Below are 19,343 nucleotides of genomic sequence, written 5' to 3'. Positions count from 1 at the left end.
GGTCGGGAAGGGAAACAAGCAAGTGACACACGCCGAGGGCAGGCTCACAGCCAGGTGGCCCACTATGCCGGCCTGTCCTCTACTGGCCACCTCCCCGCCTGGCTCTGGCCCGCATGCCCATCCTCCTCATCTTGAGGTTTCTGCCCGGGTCCCGGCCTGACTGCAGCGGGGACTCAAGGGTGCGTGCCAAGCAGAAAGCACCGCGCACTCAGCTGGCGTATCCGCCGCCATCACGCTCCGTACAGGCCTTGGCCCAAGGTTCCCCATCGCCACGAGGAGCGGCATAACCGGGCAGTCAGTTCAGTCTCAAGGTCAAAAAAACACTTCCCTAGCTGTCCAGCGGTTAGGGCTCCATGCTTTCACTGCAGGGGCCCCGGGTTCGATTCCTGGTCGGGGAACTAAGATCCCGCAGGCCGCGGTGTGGCGAACGGAAGAAATCCCTGCCCTAAGAGGCGGGCACACAGCTGCTGGTCTCAGCGACCCCCGCCCCGCCCGGCCCTCTGAGCTGCCCGGTCTTCAGGGCTCGCCGGGCGGGCTCAGCACTGATCACTCGCACGTGTGGAGGGTGCGGGGCCACATGCTGGAGCGGGGAAGCGGGCAGGGACACACCAGGCTGGGGGCGCGGCCGGGGGAGGACACGCGAGGAGAGTGAGCCAGGCCGGGCTGGCGCAGGACCGTCTCCCGGCGGGTCCCGGGCTCCTCCGGCCGGGGTGGGGGCTCGTCTGTGCCCCATCTGCACGCGGCAAGCTCAGACCAGGTAACGGGCGAGGAGCCGGCCCTGCATGTCGCTCACAGTCGGCAGACCCAACACAGGGCGTTAAGCGGATGCCAGGGCGGCGCAGACGCGGCAGTGACTCGCGTGCAGACTGCCTGTCTCCACGTCAGGACCGCACCTCGGGCCCCGGGACCTGAGGAGGTCCTCGAGCCCTTCTGACCCCCAACCACACTCCCGCCGGGCTGCCGCTGCTGTTTATGAACAAGGCTCGTCTGTGCCCAGCTCTCCAAGTCCTTGCGTCCCAGGAGGGCACCCACACCTGTGGCAATGACCCCTGGCAATAAACGGGCAGATCTGAGGGCAGAGCCTGATTACCGGACACCCCAAAGTGCAATCACGATCGTTACATGCGAGGTAAACGCGTCTGTCCTCAAGGTCATAAGCTCCTTAAGGGCAGGAACTCCTTGGCTAAACTTCCTAATCGTGCTCAGAACACAAAACTGGGTACACAGGCCCGCGATCAGGCAGTTTCTGTTGCCACCTGCCTTCCTGACCCCGGACCCACGTCCTCCCACTCCTGGGAATCGCGGCTTCACACTCACTGTGGATGGGGATCTGGAAGACCGTCATGGTCTCATCCTGGTATTCCGGCGCAGAGTGGGGTCGCACGGCTGCGGGGAAAAGGCCACAGGACAGTGACTGCAGCAGCAAACGAGGCGTGAACGTCAAGTCCACATCGCTGCCCACGAGCAACCAGCCTGCTCTGGAATTCTGGCGCGAGTCTGCGCTCAAGCCAGAATTTCTGAGGAAACGGTAGTGTTTAGGGAAACAGCGAAAACATATTTTCATCAGCCACTAATATTTAGGTCAGCCACAGGAGAAGACACACGACGATCATAGGCGATAACCCGCTAAAATAAACACGAAGCCGAGACTTAAACGTGAGAGACACAGGCAAACACTCGGCCAGAGCCAATCCTCTCAACTCGGAGACCCGGGACACGTCCTGAAATAAAATACTAGTGTTTCTACAGAAGAACAAGCCGGAGATGCACCGGGCTCTGCCGGCACATCGGCCAGGCCTCCCCGCATCAAGCGGCCACGCGCCCCCCAGCCCAGCCAGAGCCGCTCACAGCCCTTCCCCCTACAAGGGATCCAAGGCCATTCGATGACGAGAACCACCTGTAGGGCCAGGGCGGAGCCTCGGGGGCCCCAAGAGAGACCCCCCACCCAGCACGCATGCAGCACGCAGCAGCTTTTAACTCACTCCTGCCTCCCCTGCCCGTGTTTGGGGAGGAGCGGGAGGTGAGGGCATAGAAAGTGCAGCAAGCGATATTTTAAAAATTCATCTCACGTGGATGAAGCACTGATTTTAAGGTTTAATTTCGTCAGCTTTTATGGATTCTGATTTGAGAGATGGGGACATGTGAGACAGAAATGGCAATGAGTCATCATCAAGGACATACCCAGGTCTATTCCTTTCAGTGGACCAGAAAATATTTTGATAGCTTCCAGGTACTTTTCCTAAGAAAGAAAAATAAGGAAGTGAGCAGTTATGGCTGCACAGATGGAGGACACAGCAACACATTCAAGTACATGAGCGGCATCAAAGGTACCGACATAAAACACAGTTCAGAGAGCATTTTGAACTTCCTTCATACAAATATTTACTGAGTGTCCACCATATGTTAGATGCCAAGGGGTCAGCAGTGAAAAGATGGGGTCCCTGCCCTCACGGAACTTAGAATCCAGGGGAGGAGACAAAAACAATACAAATGACAACCAGCAGCCGTGGTGCTGAGGGACCTGCAGATATGAAAAACGTCGGGAGCTGGGATCCGACGCATCTGGAGAGTCAGGGGTGGCTCCTGAGCAAACACCCTTTGAGATGAGCCCTGAAGGAAGGACACAGGCGGGGCAAGAGGGGAACTGGTGCGTGGACGAAGGCCCGAGACAGGAAGGGGCTTCCGGGAAGAGCTAAAAGCCGGCCCGCAGCCCCGCCTGGTGACCAGGGCACAGATGCCGGGGCAGTTGAGGGCCTGGGCCGACAGGACCTGTGGGCCACGTGAAGACGTCTGGACTGTGTTTACAACAAAGACCCTTGAAGGGTTTTAGGATGAAGTGACCTGCCTGCGGTTACGCTTGGGAGGGGTCCCTCTGGCCGCGGTGCTGGACGGCCACAGGGGGGCAGGATTGGACATGGGAAGCAATGGCAGTAGAAGGTGTAGGCACAGACCAACCACAAGAAGAAACAGGGATGCCCATGCAGCATTACTCTGGGGACAGACTTTACAGGGCTGGCCTTTTACCCTAGCACCTGGGAAGTGAACCCTTATGCTAACAATGTGTACACAACCTCTCGACAATGTCCTAAGCTGGCTGGGAAGGGAGGACAAAGATGTCTGAAATTTAATAAATAAGGATAAAAGCTGACATCTGTTGTGTCCACATGGTGTGAAACACCTCATAAAGAGTGAGTGTTTTGCGTGTTACCTCGTTTAATCCTTAACAACTGCAAACCATTTCACAGGTGAAGACACTGAGGCTGCAGAAGGGAAGGTAACTCAATCAAGGTCATAGAGTTAATAAGGTTTATGGACTCAGGTGTCTTTAACTCGAAAGGCAAAGTGTTTATGCCACTGTCAATTAACTCTGGAGGACAGAAGGCTGATTTGTAAAATTGGAAACCCTTGTTACTCACACTGAACTGGAGGGCTTAGCTTTGACAGCTGAGTCAGGCGAGACTCACCAGTTGTGGAGGTCCAGACAGCACACACTTTGGAACCCCGGTTTCCTTTAAGGTAAGAATCATTCCTAAAAAGGACGAATCAGATCAGATCTCTCATCACCCTGACCCGCGGTCGCGGCCAGGAGGCGCACTCCTTCCTCAGTTTGCTAGGTTTCTGCTTGCTGCGCACGTGCAGAGCAGAAGTGACGCTGGCTAGAGCTGCGAGGGACGCCGACCATCACTCAGATGCCTCTGGAACGGGCAGGACTTGATACCAGGGCGAGGCACCTCGGGTGCAAAATCATGCCAAGTCAGAGGCAGGCCACAGATGCTGCACCCTGGTGCTTCCTGGCCTCACCTGAGTCTCAGCTCTGGGAATGAGACTGGTTCAGCCTCCACTCCCTCCTACCCGCTCCACGAACCTTACAGAATCTGGCGGCAGAACAATCTCGATCCATCTAATTGACGGGCGTAAACAAGGGGGTAATCTGGACCCTGGGCATCTGTGTGCAGCGAGCGGACCGTCTCAATGGTGAATACTGATATATTGACTGTAATCACCATCACCACACTCCCAGTTTGTCCCATACCTCCGGTCCAGCAACTCAATAAATGAGGTGGATGGTGAACACCTGAAGGCAGCGTCTACGTTAAAATCTACTCTTCTGAGTCAGCTTTTGATTCTCCCTGCTGCAGCTGACGGGGCTGGCATAAAAAGAATTCCAGAGACCCTGGACTCCGAAGTCAGGCAAAAAAAAGGGCCAGGCAGGTTAAAATCCCAGACACCTACCCCCAGCCCCTGACCTGGGAAAGAATATACTCACCACACAGCCCTCCAACATTAGACCAGTGCATTCGGGTCAGGAATATGTTGTCCAAACGAGACACCTTCAGCCTAAGAAAAAGAAAGCGTTGGAGCAGGACAAAACAGAAGGACCAGGGACCCATTCTCCTGCTGTAACAACCCTCCTGCCTCAAAGCCGCAGAGTCATTCCCCACCCCGCAGGAAAATGGCTGGCTCACTTGTGCTCCTGCATGAGTCGCTGGATGCCTTCCCCACAGTTGAAGAGATACCTAGAGAACGAACGTTACACCAGAGAGTCATTAGATTCGGTTCTGTAAAACCTCTGCCACCGTTTATATGCTCTGTTGTACACCACAGGGGAAACAACTAAAAACACATGCTGTGCTACCAACCGCATTTCTGCTGTTGGGACGCTGGGGTTTGAACCCTCCTCAGCAGAGGCAGGGAGGGATCTGGGGCCTGAGTAGGCTCGAACTGGGGCGAGATGCGTCCTTTCCCCATCACCTCCTCCGCAGACCTGCCCACCCCCAACACGGACTAGGAGGCCCTGGTCCTGGGGTGCACGGGAGGGGGCTCGGGGCCGAGGCTTGGGAAGGGAACGCTTATAGCCAAGTCTGTCTAAAGGTCAGCGGGGCCTCCCGGAGCCACACGGACGGGGATGTAAGGGATCTAGGCTCTCGCATCCACACTGGGAAGCGGGGGATGGGAGGGGTACCAAGCCCAGGAAAGGGCCCCGATGCTCTGGGCGCTCAGCACTGCGGCCGCGGGGCGGGGCAGGGCTTGGCCAGGGGACCCGCTGGGCCGGCCGGACCCCGGCGCGGCGCACTGACCGGTTGAACTCGGAGAAGACGTAGAGCGCAGCGCCTGCATCCCGGCCGCCGGCCGCCACCACCTGCAGGTACACGGTGTTCGGGCCCCCGGGCCCCAACGACGGCCCGCGCTTCTCCCGTGTGCGCAGGTGCCGCAGCGGGTCCTTGGGCGGCCGTGGCCGGCGAGTCGGCCCCTGCGACATGGCGCGCCCGGCCGCGCACCGCAGCCCCAGCAGCGAGCGGAGAGCCCACATGCGCCCCCTCCTCCAGCTCCTGGGCGCAACCGGCGGTCTCGGTCCGCGTGCCCCACGCGCCGCCCCTACGCCCGCGTGGCGCCCCAGCCAGTCAGCGCGCCGCCAGCCAGGCCGCCCGCCTACGCGAGGCCGCGCGTCCAATAGGGAGGAGCCTCGCCGCTCCGGACGTGTCAATTGGCGGTGGCCATAGAGAGGAGGAATGCTAGAGCGCCCCGAACGGCCCCGCCCCTGGTCTTTTTCCGGCTTCCCCGCGTCAATTCTTTCCGGAAATCTTCCCTCGCCTGGGCGGGACTTCTGGGAGGGCAGGACCGGAAACGGCAATGCCAGCCAGAGACCTGGTCCTCGGAGTGGAGTTGGCTGAGGGGTGGTCGACCCGTCCCCACCGACTCCGAGGTGTCCCCTAAGACAAGTCACCCCTTTGTGGTTGTTTTTAGGATTAAATGTGAGGAGATAAACTAGAGCTTTACCGCAGAAGTTTTGCTAACTTTATTTCCATTGTAATTCGCATGAATATACGTTTCAGATGTTTTTACTGGCTTGTGGAAAGAAAAGCAAGAATAAGGGTTAAGAGAACAAGCTCTGGAACAAGCGAGTCCTGGGTCTCTTATTAGTTGAGTGATCTTGACCTCTCTGAGCTTGTTTCCTTATCTGTCAAGTGGGGATAGTCACAGTATTCACTTCATAAGGTTTTTTAGAATCAAATCACCTAATAATATACGTTTTATTATCAAAATTATTTTAATGATTTATAAGCTGAACATCCTCCTTTAATTTTTTTTTAATTGGGGTACAGTTGTTTTACAGTGTTGTGTTAGTTTCTACTGGACAGCAAAGTGGAGTTACCTGTGCTATACAGCAGGTTCTCATTAGTTATCTATTTTATATATGTTAGTGTATATATGTCAGTCCCAATCTCCCAATTCATCCCATCCCCCCTTCCCCCCTTGGTGTCCATACCTTTGTTCTCTACATCTGTGTCTCTATTTCTGCCCTGCAAACGTGTTCATTTGTACCATATTTCTAGATTCCAAATTATGCGTTAATATATTTGTTTTTCTCTTTCTGACTTACTTCACTCTGTATGACAGTCTCTAGGTCCATCCACGTCTCTACAATGACCCAATTTTGTTACTTTTTATGGCTGAGTAATATTCCATTGTATATATGTACCACAACTTCTTTATCCATTCGTCTGTCAATGGGCATTTAGGTTGCTTCCATGACCTGGCTATTGTAAATAGTGCTGCAATGAACATTGGGGTGCATGTGTCTTTTTGAATTATGGTTTTCTGTGGGTATATGCCCAGTAGTGGGATTGCTGGGTCATATGGTAATTCTGATTTTTAGTTTTTTAAGGAACCTCCATAGTGGCTGTTATCAACTTACATTCCCACCAACAGTGTAGGAGGGTTCCCTTTTCTCCACACCCTCTTCAGCATTTGTTGTTTGCAGATTTTCTGATGATGCCCATTCTAACCGGTGTGAGGTGATACCTCGTAGTTTTGATTTGCATTTCTCTAATAATTAGTGACGTTGAGCAGCTTTTCATGTGCCTCTTGGCCATCTGTATGTCTTCCTTGTAGAAATGTCTATTTAGGTCTTCCACCCATTTTTTGTAAATCACCTAATAATATACTGACAGCTCTTTGAGTGGCACTGCCACGGAACAGCCGCTCAATAAATGGTAGTAAAATTGAAAAGGAAATAAAATGTTTCAACCCGCATAAAATATATTTAAATAAGCCACGGTGGTTAAAGAAATGTTTACCAGGGATGTCCTGGGGCAGATGGCCCAATACAGGCCTTTTGAAAACCAGAAAAAGACCTACTATCCCCTTACAAAGCGAATGAGGATTTGTCCGTGAGAGATATCAATTAAACCACTAGAAATACAGGGAGCTTCCTTAAGTGGGGATGATCCTTTACTTGGAAGTTTCACTCAAATATGAAACTGGTTCTCTGGAAGATTACCACCCAACTGTGTAAAAAGCATATTTTGCACTTGAAGTAACCTTCCCCAAAAGGATCAGGAAAACTGCATTTCTGTGACTTTACACCTTTCACGGGCTTAAGCCCTGAAACGATGATGATACTACCATCCCCATAAATATTCAAAATAAATATTTGATCAACAAAATGAAAAGGCAGCCTACGGAATGAGAGAATATATGTGCAAATCATCTGATAAGGAGTTAATATCCAACATACATAAGGAACTCATACAACTTAATAGCAAAAAGCCAAATAATACGATTTTAAGATGAGTGACAGACCTGAATAGACATCTTTCCAAAGAAGACATACAAATGCCCATCAGGTACATAAACAGGTGCTCAATATCACTAATCATTAGGGAAATGAAAATGAAAACCACAATGGGATATCACCTCACACTCGTCAGAATGGTTATTATCAAAAATTTAAGAGATAACAAGCGTTGGCCAGGATGTGGAGAAAAGGGAACCCTGGTGCACTGTTGGTGGGAATGTAAAGTGGTGCAGCCACTATGGAAAATAATATAGAGTTTCCTCAAAAAATAATTTTTTTAAAAAATAGATCTACCATATGATCCAGAAATTCCACTTCTGGGTATATATATGAAGGAAATGAAATCACTATCCCAAAGAGTTATCTGCACCCCATGTTAATTACGGCATTATTTACAATAGCCAAGACATGGAAACAACCTAAGCGTCTATTAATGGATGAATGGATAAGAAAATGTGGTATACGTATACAATGCAAATTAGCCATATCACATAAAGATTTGCAACATCATGGATGAAACTTGAGGGCATTATGCTAAATGAAATAAGTAAGAGAAAGACAAATACTATACCATCTCACTTATATAGAAAATCTAAAAAACAAACAAACAAAAAAACTCATAGAAACAGAGTAAATTAGTGATTACCAGGGGCTGGGAGCCTGGGGAAAATAGGTAAAGGTGGTCAAATTGTACAAACTTCTGGTTATAAGATGACTAAGCTCTGGGGATGTCATGTACAACATAGTGACTATAGTCAGCAATACTGTATTGTATGCTTGACAGTTACTAAGAGAGTAGATCTTAAAAGTTCTGACCACACACACACAAAAAGGTAACTATGTGTGGTGATGGGTATATTAATTAACCTTATGGTGGTAATCATTTTGCAATACGTACTTATATCAAGCCATTACACTGTAAACCTTAAACTTACACAATGTTATATGTCAACCATAGCTCAATAAAGCTGGAGTAAAGACAGAAACAATACTAAACTTAAAAAAAAAGTTCAGAAGTGCAATAAAATATTGATTTTTTTCCCCTTGGTGACTACTTTGATCCTTTTAAAAAAAAATTTAAATTCCACACAAAAAAATAAATGTTGGTTCTGTTTTACTAGTTCCCTAGACTCACATCTGTCAGGTAATCCCAGAATGTTTATACCTTTACATATAGGGTGAATCACTTATATAAAGTACTTGTATAAAATTCTGAGATCTGGATGAAGAAATTAGGGAAGGCCTGGGTGCTTATCAGGTTGTTTTCAGGGCACAGTATGCCTTTCTGCACTGATGCTCTGGGTCACATTTTATGCCTGGTATATGAAAACAAAAGCTAGTCTGAGGTTATACTTGAATTAAATTCCTTGAGTACAGGGCTCTCTTGGTCTGGTTCTCTCCTGTATCATTAGCTCCTAGGACTGGGCCTGGCTTATGGCAGGCAATTAATATTAGGAATTTAGGAAGAACCCAGTAACTTAAATGAGACTGTGGCCTTGCAATTAAACAGGGCCCAAAATTCAATCAGGACACCAAAGAGGGTGTTATCAGAGGGAGGAGTCTGGTACGTTCAAAAGGGTACATCAGAGAGTCAGAGACAGAAAAGTGACCCCAGACTTGCTGGAGTGGAGGGAGCCTGACATCAGGGCAGCAGGGAGAGAGGCAACGGAGAAAATGGGCTTTCAGAACTCAGTGACACCGGCAATTAACAGAATCCAACCACTTCCTCTTGCTTTGAGTCTCTTAATTGTCTGCTGCTGTGGGTGCAAACTACCTTCAAACCCAGTGTCTTGAAAACCATTTCAATCATTTTCTTGCCCACAGTTGTGCTCATTGGGGATGGCTCATCCCTTCCTCGCAGTGGCTACTAGGGCAGCTCCATGGTGGGTGGAATATCCACCATGGCCTCACTTCCACGTTCGGGCTGCGAGCCAGGGTGCCTCGCTTCACCTCCACAAAGCCTCTCCCTCCCCATAGACGGTTCTCATTCAGTATTCAGGCCAAGGTTTTTACATGGTGGTCAGTTTCCAAGTTTCACTGAAAGTGAGACTTCAGGCTTGGAAGTCAAAGCGAGTCACAGCCAACACCCACTCAGGTACCACCATTTAAAAAATCTCTGGTGTATTTTTTTTAATATACAAGGAATGTTAAAAGAAAAAAAAAAAAGGTGGCTCAGGCTGCATCAGGCTCTGAGAGACTGCAGCTCTGCCGTAGTTAATGCCTCCCAGGCTTCATCCCATCTTATTATGTTTTTGTTGTTTTGTTTTGTTTCTGTTTGGTTTTGGCCGCGCTGTGTGGCATGCCGGATCTTAGTTCCCCAACTAGGGATCAAACCTGTGCCCCCTACATTGGGAGCACGGAGTCTTAACCACTGGACCGCCAGGGAAGCCCCTTCATTCATCTTTAGATACTGAGCATTAAGCAGTATCTAAATTAGATATTAGACGGGGCACAGGAAACGTTTGCTGAGGCACAGAGGATCTGCCTAGTATTAGTTTGCTCAGGCATAACATAACACCACAGACTGGGGGCCTTAAACAACAGAAATTAATTTTCTCACAGTTCTGGAGGCTGGAAGTCTGGGACCAAGGTGTCAGCAGGGCTGGTTTTTCCTGAGGCCTCTCTTGGCCTGCAGACATCCACCTTCTCCCTGCGCCCTCACATGGCTTTTGCGCTGTGCATCCCTGGTGTTTCTCTGTGTGTCCAAATATCTTGGCTCCAGTCAGACTGGACTAGGGCCTACTGCCACGGCCTCATTTTAACTGAATCACATATTTAAAGGCCCTATCTTCAAATTCAGTCACATTCTGAGGTACTGGGAGTTAGGACTTCAACACATGAATTTGGGGGACGGACACAGTTCAGCCCCAAACAGCTCACTCCAGCCTCTCCTCCCCCAGCCCCCTTCTACTCAGGACCCCTCAGCTTTCCTGTGTCTGCTGCCCCTCGACCTTCAAAGGGAGAACTTTAAGGTCCCTCTTTTCCTATGATCCCAGCTGGTAGCTCTGAACCAGAGTCTGAAATGAGGGGTTGGGGTCCTGCACAGACGCTTGCCCAGAGGTAGAGAGGCTGTGAGGCAACTCCCTATCCACCAGATTGTAATATTCTTCCCAGTTGAGGGGCGCTAGCCCCTCCCCCAGTCGGCAGGTGCTCTCAATTGACACCAGGCTGGAACACTTAAGCCTTCTAGATCCTCAGCGCACGTTTATTTATTTTTAAAAATATTTATTTATTTATTTGGCTGTGCCAGGTCCTTGTTGCCGCGTCTGGGATCTTTTAGTTGCAGCATGCGGGCTCTTAGTTGAGGCATGTGGGATCTAGCTCCCTGACCAGGGATGTAACCCGGGACCCCTGCATTGGGAGCGCGGAGTTTTAGCCACTGGACCATCAGGGAGGTCCCTCAGCGCACGTTTAGATCCATCCCACATCCTCTGTGGAGCATCTTCTGGGTGGCTGTCACCATCTACCTGCCCTGCGGCCCTTCCTCCAGGTCAGAGCCTGGCGGGTCGCCCCCCCGACTGGTCCCAGCCCAGGGCCGGGTCTCAGGGAAACGTCCCGTGGAGTGAGAGCGCCTTCGCCACTAGAGGGCGCAGTGGCGCTGCAGCCAAGAGAATTGCGGAACCTCCAAGGAGGTGGCTCCTTCCTTCAGGGTCCGCTCCTTTTAGAGCTTATTTCTAGCGCTACCGAGTGCCGAGCACATTGTTGCCAATAACAAACAAACAAACAAAAACAAAACGAACAACCCCCCCCCCCATATTTCACCGAAGAGCTTACAGGCGGAAGGCTGGCAAATGTGAACTGTCATATTCCCCCTCCCTACACGCACACCAATTGATAATGAAAAATGTCAAACGTTCTTTGAACACGCACTGCTTAGATCCCAATGTTAACATTTGCTGTACATGCTTTTTCACACATCTGTCCTCTGTCCACCCCTCCATCCATCCAACAGTCTGGGGTGTTTTTATGCATGTCGAACAAAGCAAGGCATATAATTTTGAGATTGTTTTTTGGGTCTGACCTTCCCCGCCGCTTCAAGCAGCTGGCGAGCCCCCTTGAAAGTCGCAGGAGGGGGCTGTGACCGGGATGAAAGCAAAAGTAGCCCTGGAGTCTCCCTTGCTTTCGTTTCAAAAGCATCCGCTTCTGGGAAGAGAGGATTTGTTGGATAAATTTGTTGGACAGAGACCAATGTCTCTGGCAAAAAGGTGAAGGGAGAAAGGATTCTCTGTGAAACCAGGGAGAGTCCCTTGGGCTGAAGGAAAGGCAAATGTGGGCTGAGGCACAGGGAGACGTGTGCCCCTTTCCCTGGCAGAGCCCCTGACGGCTGCAGGACTCCAGGCAGACTGGCTGCCTGGGCATCTGGGCATTGTGGACCGAGGGTATTTCTGATCAAGATGATGAGCATCGAAGAGCCCCGTGGCCTGATGACTGAGGACCAGATGTTCCCCTCACCCCCATTTGCCTTGATAACGTGTGAGCTGCCGCTATACCCCATGTTATGGACTGAATTGTGTTCCCCCAAAATTCACGCGTTGAAGCCTAACTCCCAGTACTCAGAATGTGATCGTAATGGGAGTTAGGGCCTTTAAATAGGTAATTAAGTCAAAATGAGCCATCAGGGTGGGCCCTAATCCAATCTGACTGGTGTCCTTGTAGGAGAAGATGATTAGGACACAAAAGAAACCCCAGGGATGCTCCAGGACAGAGAAGCCGGGTGAGGACACAGGGAGAAGCTGATTGTCTGCAAGCCAAGCAGAGAGGCTTTGCAAGAAACCAAACCTTGATCTCACTCTCCCAGCCTCCACGACTGTGAGAAAATAACTTTCTGTTGTTTAAGCACCCCTGTCTGTGGTATTTTGGTATGGCAGCCTAACACATTGATGCACGCCACCTCCAGGAAGCTGACATGGCCCCTCAGGAGCCTGGGGACTCAGAAACCCTGAGGTCTGAATTTTCTGCCAACCCAGCATGGTAGCTTAAAATAGAAATATGCAAAGGTAGAAGAAATATAGTTAATACATATGTATTTTTTGCACAGTTGATTTTTTTGCTGAGGGCATAAGCACGTGTGTTAGTGATAGTTATTTTCTGGGTACAGAGGATGGCGTCAGAGGAGCCTTCTCAGAGAACATGTGGCATGCTTGGCAGTTTGAAAAATGAACAGGAGATTTCCAGAATGGCAAGATGAGGAAAGTTATTCCAGCCAGGGGGAACAGCAGGGAGATACGAAAGATGGGGGTGTATGCAGAGAACCACACACAGTAGTTCAGTGAGTGCAGACTGTGATGGGCACGCCTCCATGACTTTAAATGTGTAAATCATCTAATCCTCACCACGGTCCTGCCATGTGTAGCCTATTAGTATCCCATTTCACAGATGAGAAAACTGAGGCAGAAAGGGATTAATTTGCCCAAGATTACAAAGGTCATAACTAATAGAGAGATTTACTCTCCCAGTGCTTCACCAGTAGATACCCAGTATTCTGCTTTTCAATCCACCAGTGTAGGGGTAGGGCCCTGATTTCCTCATATTTATGTGGATTCTATAATGTTCTTGTGGAATCATTGTCTATTCGTCAGGGTTCTCCAGAGAACCAACAGCGTGTGTGTGTGTGTGTGCATGTGTGTGTTGAAAGAAGGATTTATTTTAAGAAATTGGCTCATGTGTTTGTAGCTCCGTGCTTTCACTGCTGAGGGCGTGGATTCAACCCTTGGTTACCAGTCGGGGAACTAAGATCCTGCAAGCTGTGCTGTGAGACCAAATGAAAAAAAAAAAGAAAAAGAAAAAGAAAGAGAAAAGAAAGAAAAAAGAGAGTTGAAAACAAAATCTGCAGGGCGAGCCAGGAGGCTGGAGGCCCAGCAGAGCTGTAGGTGAGTCCAAAGGCCATCTGCTGGCAAAATTCCTCCTTTCTCTGGGATGGTTAGTCTTCTGTGCCTTCACCTGATTAGATGAGGCCCACCCACGTTACGGAGGGTAATCTACTCAAAATCTACCGACTTAAACGTCAACCTCATGTAAAAAATATACAGAAACATCTTGAATAACGTTTGACCAAATATCTGGGTACCATGGCCTAGCCAAGTTGACATATAAAATTCACCATAACATACTGATTTAGATTGGCTCATTGAGGAAACTGAGTTAAAAGTAGTCTTGTCTGATGTGGGGAGAAAAGGTAGAAAGGGGGAAGGAGAGGGGGAGAGGGAGGAGGACCTCTGTTGGCTGTCCCTTGCTGAGGAAGCATCCCACGGGGAGCTGGCTTTGGTGATTCTAAAGGCATCTGAAATATGAGCATCCTCACAAAAGCAGTAACAGCTGCAGTTCTCTGAGCACATGCTCTGTATCTGCTAAGTGCTCTTCATGGGTTATCTCATTTGGAATCACTCTGGCCCCAAATGGCCAGATGCCGCATGCAGCCATGCCCTGTCTGGGGTCTGCTACCCACCCAGGGCTCTAACCCAGGAAGTCAGCCACAGAAACTCCTTCCCTGATAGCCACCTGAAGTCCTGCTCCCCCATCCACAGATTGGGGGGTATTTTTCAAGAAGGTCAGTGGGGCAGGAATTCCTCCTCTCCTTCAGGAGCCTGAAACCACAGCCCCAAAGAATTCTTTGTTCTCTGCTCTCTACTCGGCCTAATTCCTCCTGTCTGTGGGCATGGCTGTTTGGATCCCAGGGCAGAGAGGAATCCCTGGGAGGAAAAGTCAATTACAATTTAAAGACATTATCCCACCTGATTGGTGATGGTCAGCGGCGTCCCCTTCTCTTGGCCACGTATTTTACTTTCTTCTCCCCTCCATCCCCAGCACCCAACATTCATGATGTTATAAAGAAGAGAAGGATGTGTTCTGAGGATTGACTTAACATTACAAGCTCTTATTTTATAAGAGAAAATAAATCATAAAAGATCTTGAATGCTGCTTTATGTTCATATGCATTTTCATCCTCCCTCTCTCTCTCTTTTTTCCTCTCTCCATAACTGAAGGGAGCTGGTAGCAACCTCTCTGCTTTGCAGCTCAGCTGGTAAAATGCCTGGAAAGCAGCCAGTGGCCTGGGTTCAATCTATGATAAGTCATCAATTTCTTTCTCACCCAAAACATCTGGTTTCGGATCCTGAGTTATGAGCTAATATTAAGTATAAAAGTTTATAGCATCACATATATAATACTGTTGATTAGAAACATCAAGAAAAGTAATTGACTGGAGGGGACTCGGTGTGACCAGCTGGTTGAACATCTGGATGGGATCCAAGGGGCTTGAACTGAATTCCCTATCCATCTACACTTTTCTTGGTCAAGCAATATCTGGTCCGGGATCTTTAAAGGGTTTGACTCTCCTCCTTGGATACTTCTTTCTCCCAGTGTTTTCTATGCAAAAATGGGAATGTGTGTTTCAGTTCACTGGAAAAGACGAAAATTAAATAATCATAGTGTTTATCCTCTCATGCATCCATTCTTTAGACATTTCCTGGTTTTCATTATTTCCTTAATCACGGCGTGTTACCAGCCATGACCACTTGGTGGCAGCGTACCCTCGTTTTTCCCCCGCCGGTTGGGGTGGGGGAGGAAAAATGCTGAGACACCCCCCCCCACCCCCGCCCTCCATCTGGTTTGCAGCTGAGCCTCCCGGGAGGCGGAAGCGCTCCTACCAGCCTGGGCTTTGTCCTCAGGGGGCTTCACTTGACATACATTACTCCACAAAATTCCTTTGCCAACTGCATCCCTGTGACCAACGACCTGAAGATAACCAAGGCTTTTGGTGACACTGTGTTCTGTTTGCCATCCCCCCGCCCCCCAGAACACCATGGATTTCTCCATCTCCCTGGATACATGAGAGGATTTAAGAAGGGCAGTGGTTTCTGGAATCTCCTCTAAAGCAGCTTCTTCCCAGGATATCAGGCAGAAAGCAATCTGCATCTTGTGCACCAACTCAGAGCGGCTGATGGAGTTTTAAGAAGGACCCTGAGGCCTCACAGCCCAGGCTCAGAGAGCAACAATTTGATGCTTGATTGGCCACACTTCCACTTCACCATGTGCTCTGGGGAGAGCAGTGGGAGATGCCTGATACCTGATAGCATCCTAATCTGATCTGTATCACTGAAGAGTCCTCTACTCCTTCTCTCCCTCATTTTTCATACCTTTTGTATCCAGCAAGTTGTTGCTCAAGGCAGAAGGGTGGGAGGCCTTCCTCACTACAAATAGGAACTCTCTCCCCTGCTTTGGGGTGGAGTGGGGGCAGGAAATCATCATAGCAGCCCTTTTCCTCCAGAGCACTGCAGGAAGGGGGAGTAAAAACCACTCATGTATGTGTCACGGACCCACTATTTATGCAGTACCTGCTATATTCTACAATAAAAAGACAGGGGTGAGAGAATTATTGAAAACCTGTAAACTATTTCTAGAAGCTGGTGTTTTGTAAAAGAGTCACCGAGAGCAGACGTTCTCAAAACTGTGGGTCCTGGGCCAATAGCTGAGCATCACCCAAGAACTTGTTATAAATGCAGATTCTCAGGCCCCGCCCAGCCCTACCGAATCGGAAACTCTGCGGGCAGGGCCCAGCTGCTGGGGCTGTAACCAGTCCTCCAGGGGATTCTGATGCCCACTTGGGCTTGAGAACCAAGGACGTTTGAGTACACCCTTCCCCTCCCTTCTTTCTTTGCTTCTTTGTTTATTGAATTCCTTTGAAGAGCCAGGTACCCAATTATCTTGGTCCCTGCCCACAGAGAATTTACAAATTAATGGGAGAGACAGTAAAAATCTGGGCCCGTGATAATATGGTAAACTCTAAGGTAGGGAATCTTTCGTGCGCTGTGGGCACGCATTAGAGGCGCCTTGCCCAGCTTTGGGCAGAAGTAAAATGGGTTTGCAGACAGTAAGACCAGAGTAAAGCGTAAAGTAATAGAACAGAAGAATGTGTGCAGGCACTTCTCAACTTGCATGGTGCTGCTCTGAATCAGAAATGGTCTAAAAGACACCTATATACCTCACCAGACACCCCTTTACGTGGCTTGGGGGCTACTGGGGTGGCAGACTCTTAGCCTGCAGAGGCCAGGAGGTGACATGAGTGAGTGACCAGCAGGACGAGGAGAGGACAGGCAAACCCGGCGCCTCGTGCTCCACCTAGGGGAGCACCTCTGCTCAGAGCCAAGCCGTGGTTCCCCGAGAGATGCACGCCCAGGTGATGCCAGATCCTGGGACTGTTTGGCAAGTGAGCCTGGTGCACTATATTTTTACGTGAAATTTCCCAAAAACATGTACAAACATTTTATGGGCCAAAAGGGAGATGCACGGAAGCCGAACGGGGGGGCCCCCCCGGGAAGGTCCCCCGATATGAGCATTTGCTTCCACGACCGCCATCTAGCGGTGAGCGTGGGCTACTGCACCCTTTGCTTTCCCAGGAGCTGAGGGACCCGCTTCTTCCTTCCTTCTTAAATTGGGGTTTCGATTTCCAAAAGTCTATTGTTATGAAAAGGTTCAGAGTGCCACCCGGATAGCCATTCTCCTCCTTCTCCTTTTGGAAATCGGTTAAACTGAAGGGGGTGGGGCGCAGTGTTGAGAGGGTGCTTTGGGGCCCTAGAGCGGCGAGCCAGGCTCACGTCCCTGCTTTGCTGCTGGGAACTTTGCGGGGTGAGATCAGTCCCCCGAGTAAAATAGAGTAACATCTGACCTGTCTGCAGTCCAGACCCAAAGCCCCTGAATGAATGTGAAGGATACAGTTGGGTTCTGCCTGTCGCTGGCTGTGCCAACTGAAGATAGAAAATAGTCAAGGAAAAAAAAAATTCCAGAAAGTTCCAAAAGACAAAACTTGAATACGCTGCACATTGGCAACTATTTACATAGCATTTACATTGTATTAGGTATTATAAGTTATCTAAAGATGATTTAAAGTATATGAAAAGAGGTATGTAGGTTATAGGCAAATACCATGCCATTTTATATAAGGGACTTGAACATCCATGGATTTTGGGATCCACAGGGATGCAGAAACAAACCCCTGGGAGACCAAGGGATGGCTGTACGTCATTCTCAGCCATGGTCCCCGATGCTCTTCTTGAGTGACCTTCGTGGTATTCCTTGAACAGCACCCTACCCCCAAAAGTCTTTGCTTGTGTATTTCTCTTGGGGAGAGCTGCTGGCCTGAGCCAGATTCTCAAAGGGGCTTCTAACTCAGGAAGGGGGAAGACAAGTCTGTCCCCTGGAGTTCTCAAACCTTGAGTTGCACTGGAATCCTCGGAGGGCTTGTTAGGACATAGATGGCTGGGCACCTCCCTCAGAGTTTGCTTCCACGGGTTTGGGGTGGGGCCCAAGAAACTGTCTTCCTAACAAGTTCCCAGGTGATGCCAAAGATGCTGGTCTGGGACCACACAGGAACTTCGAGAACAGACCTCAGACTTTCTGCTCTGATGGGGGAACGCATGGTTGGGCTCTTCCTTTCACTCACCAGCTCCAAAAACAAATGAAAAAACACTGTGTTTCTTGGTGCCAGTGATTCCTCCCTCCATCCTTTGCTGTGTCAGAAACAGTGCAGAGATTCTCAGCAGCAACTTTTCATGTTGGACACTCGACGATGATTTTCTGCTTAGAAGTGAAAAGACAAAGAGCTGGCATCTGAAGCCAGCTGGGGAGGTGGAGAGGGTCATAGCAAAGACTAATGGTATCAGAGGACAATATGACGTGCACACTACCTGTCTCCCTGCACACTTTTGTCACTGTACTAGAATTTGCTCAGAAGAGCGTCTTAATGGTGGCCGCTCGGATTGGTGCTAAGGGACATACTCTGTTTCTTTCCTTGTGTCCCTTTTGGATGCACCTAAAGTTTGATTAAACAATAGCTAAGATCCTCTTTCAATTCTAAGAATTTCTGACCCCCGTGAAAAAGACACATTGGCTCTCGAATTCTATGAACAGGCAACATTGGTCCACCCCGCCACTTCTGGTCTCCACGAGACAGTCTGCAGCTTTCTTTTTTATTTATTTATTTATTTATTTATTTATTTATTTATTTATGGCTGTGTTGGGTCTTCGTTTCTGTGCGTGGGCTTTCTCTAGCTGCGGTGAGTGGAGGCCACTCTTCATCGCGGTGCGCGGGCCTCTCACTGTCGCGGCCTCTCTTGTTGCGGAGCACAGGCTCCAGACGCGCAGGCTCAGTAGTTGTGGCTCACGGGCCTAGTTGCTCCACGGCATGTGGGATCTTCCCAGACCAGGGCTCGAACCCATGTCCCCTGCATTGGCAGGCAGATTCTCAACCACTGCGCCACCAGGGAAGCCCCAGTCTGCAGCTTTCTGCTGAGCTACTCTCTGGACACAGCCAAACATCATCGAGCAAAGCCACTGGGCCCTCACCGCATGCTAGCTGCTGGGCTGAGGGCTTTGAATGTGCTCGCAGAGGTCAGAGCAAAAAAAAGAAAAAAAAAAAAAGCGCCTTTGCCATTCTCTGCCTCTTGAGGCTCTTGTTGCAGGAAGTGTAATAATAAATGTGAAAGGACTTTGAATTCACTGCGAAGCAGGCCCTGCAAAGTAGGAGGTGACAGATGACAGAGAAAATCGTCCCAAGGCTTGGGGCAGGAACCACGTCACTCTCCTAGAGGCTAGGACTTTCCAGCTGGAGTGGTGGCCAAATATACGTGATGATGGGCTCGTGGGATCCCTTTGCAGCCAGGAACTGGGTCGGTGGGTAAAGGGTAGGGCACTCAGGAATGCGACCAGGTTGGGAGGGCGGGCGCTCCCTGACTTGGGAAAGTGGAATTCCATGAGGGGAAATCGGTTT

The 19,343-nt window shown here is 49.7% G+C and overlaps 2 protein-coding genes across 3 annotated transcripts in view; one reads left to right on the top strand and one right to left on the bottom strand.

The window, feature by feature from the left end:
- Positions 1 to 5,399, bottom strand: part of ELAC2 (elaC ribonuclease Z 2) — a 28,435-nt gene extending 23,036 nt beyond the window's left edge. The window contains exons 1-6 of one of the 2 annotated variants that reach the window (XM_057535551.1): positions 5,079 to 5,399; positions 4,467 to 4,517; positions 4,268 to 4,338; positions 3,465 to 3,529; positions 2,182 to 2,239; positions 1,318 to 1,386 (exon numbers count right to left, since the gene is read on the bottom strand). In XM_057535551.1, coding sequence (XP_057391534.1) covers positions 1,318 to 1,386; positions 2,182 to 2,239; positions 3,465 to 3,529; positions 4,268 to 4,338; positions 4,467 to 4,517; positions 5,079 to 5,311 — 547 coding nt within the window. In that variant the 5' untranslated portion in view covers positions 5,312 to 5,399. The remainder of the gene's footprint in view (positions 1 to 1,317; positions 1,387 to 2,181; positions 2,240 to 3,464; positions 3,530 to 4,267; positions 4,339 to 4,466; positions 4,518 to 5,078) is intronic. The other variant, XM_057535552.1, reaches the window with a different exon arrangement.
- ARHGAP44 (Rho GTPase activating protein 44) overlaps positions 1 to 19,343 on the top strand; it is a 209,525-nt gene that overhangs the window by 171,948 nt on the left and 18,234 nt on the right. The gene's annotated exons all lie outside the window — the stretch shown is intronic.

This window comes from Balaenoptera acutorostrata, chromosome 20 (genome assembly GCF_949987535.1).
Source record: "Balaenoptera acutorostrata chromosome 20, mBalAcu1.1, whole genome shotgun sequence".
Classification (NCBI taxonomy): domain Eukaryota; kingdom Metazoa; phylum Chordata; class Mammalia; order Artiodactyla; family Balaenopteridae; genus Balaenoptera; species Balaenoptera acutorostrata.
The sequence above is the reverse complement of the archived record's forward strand: the minus strand, read 5'-3'. Positions and strand labels throughout refer to the sequence as shown.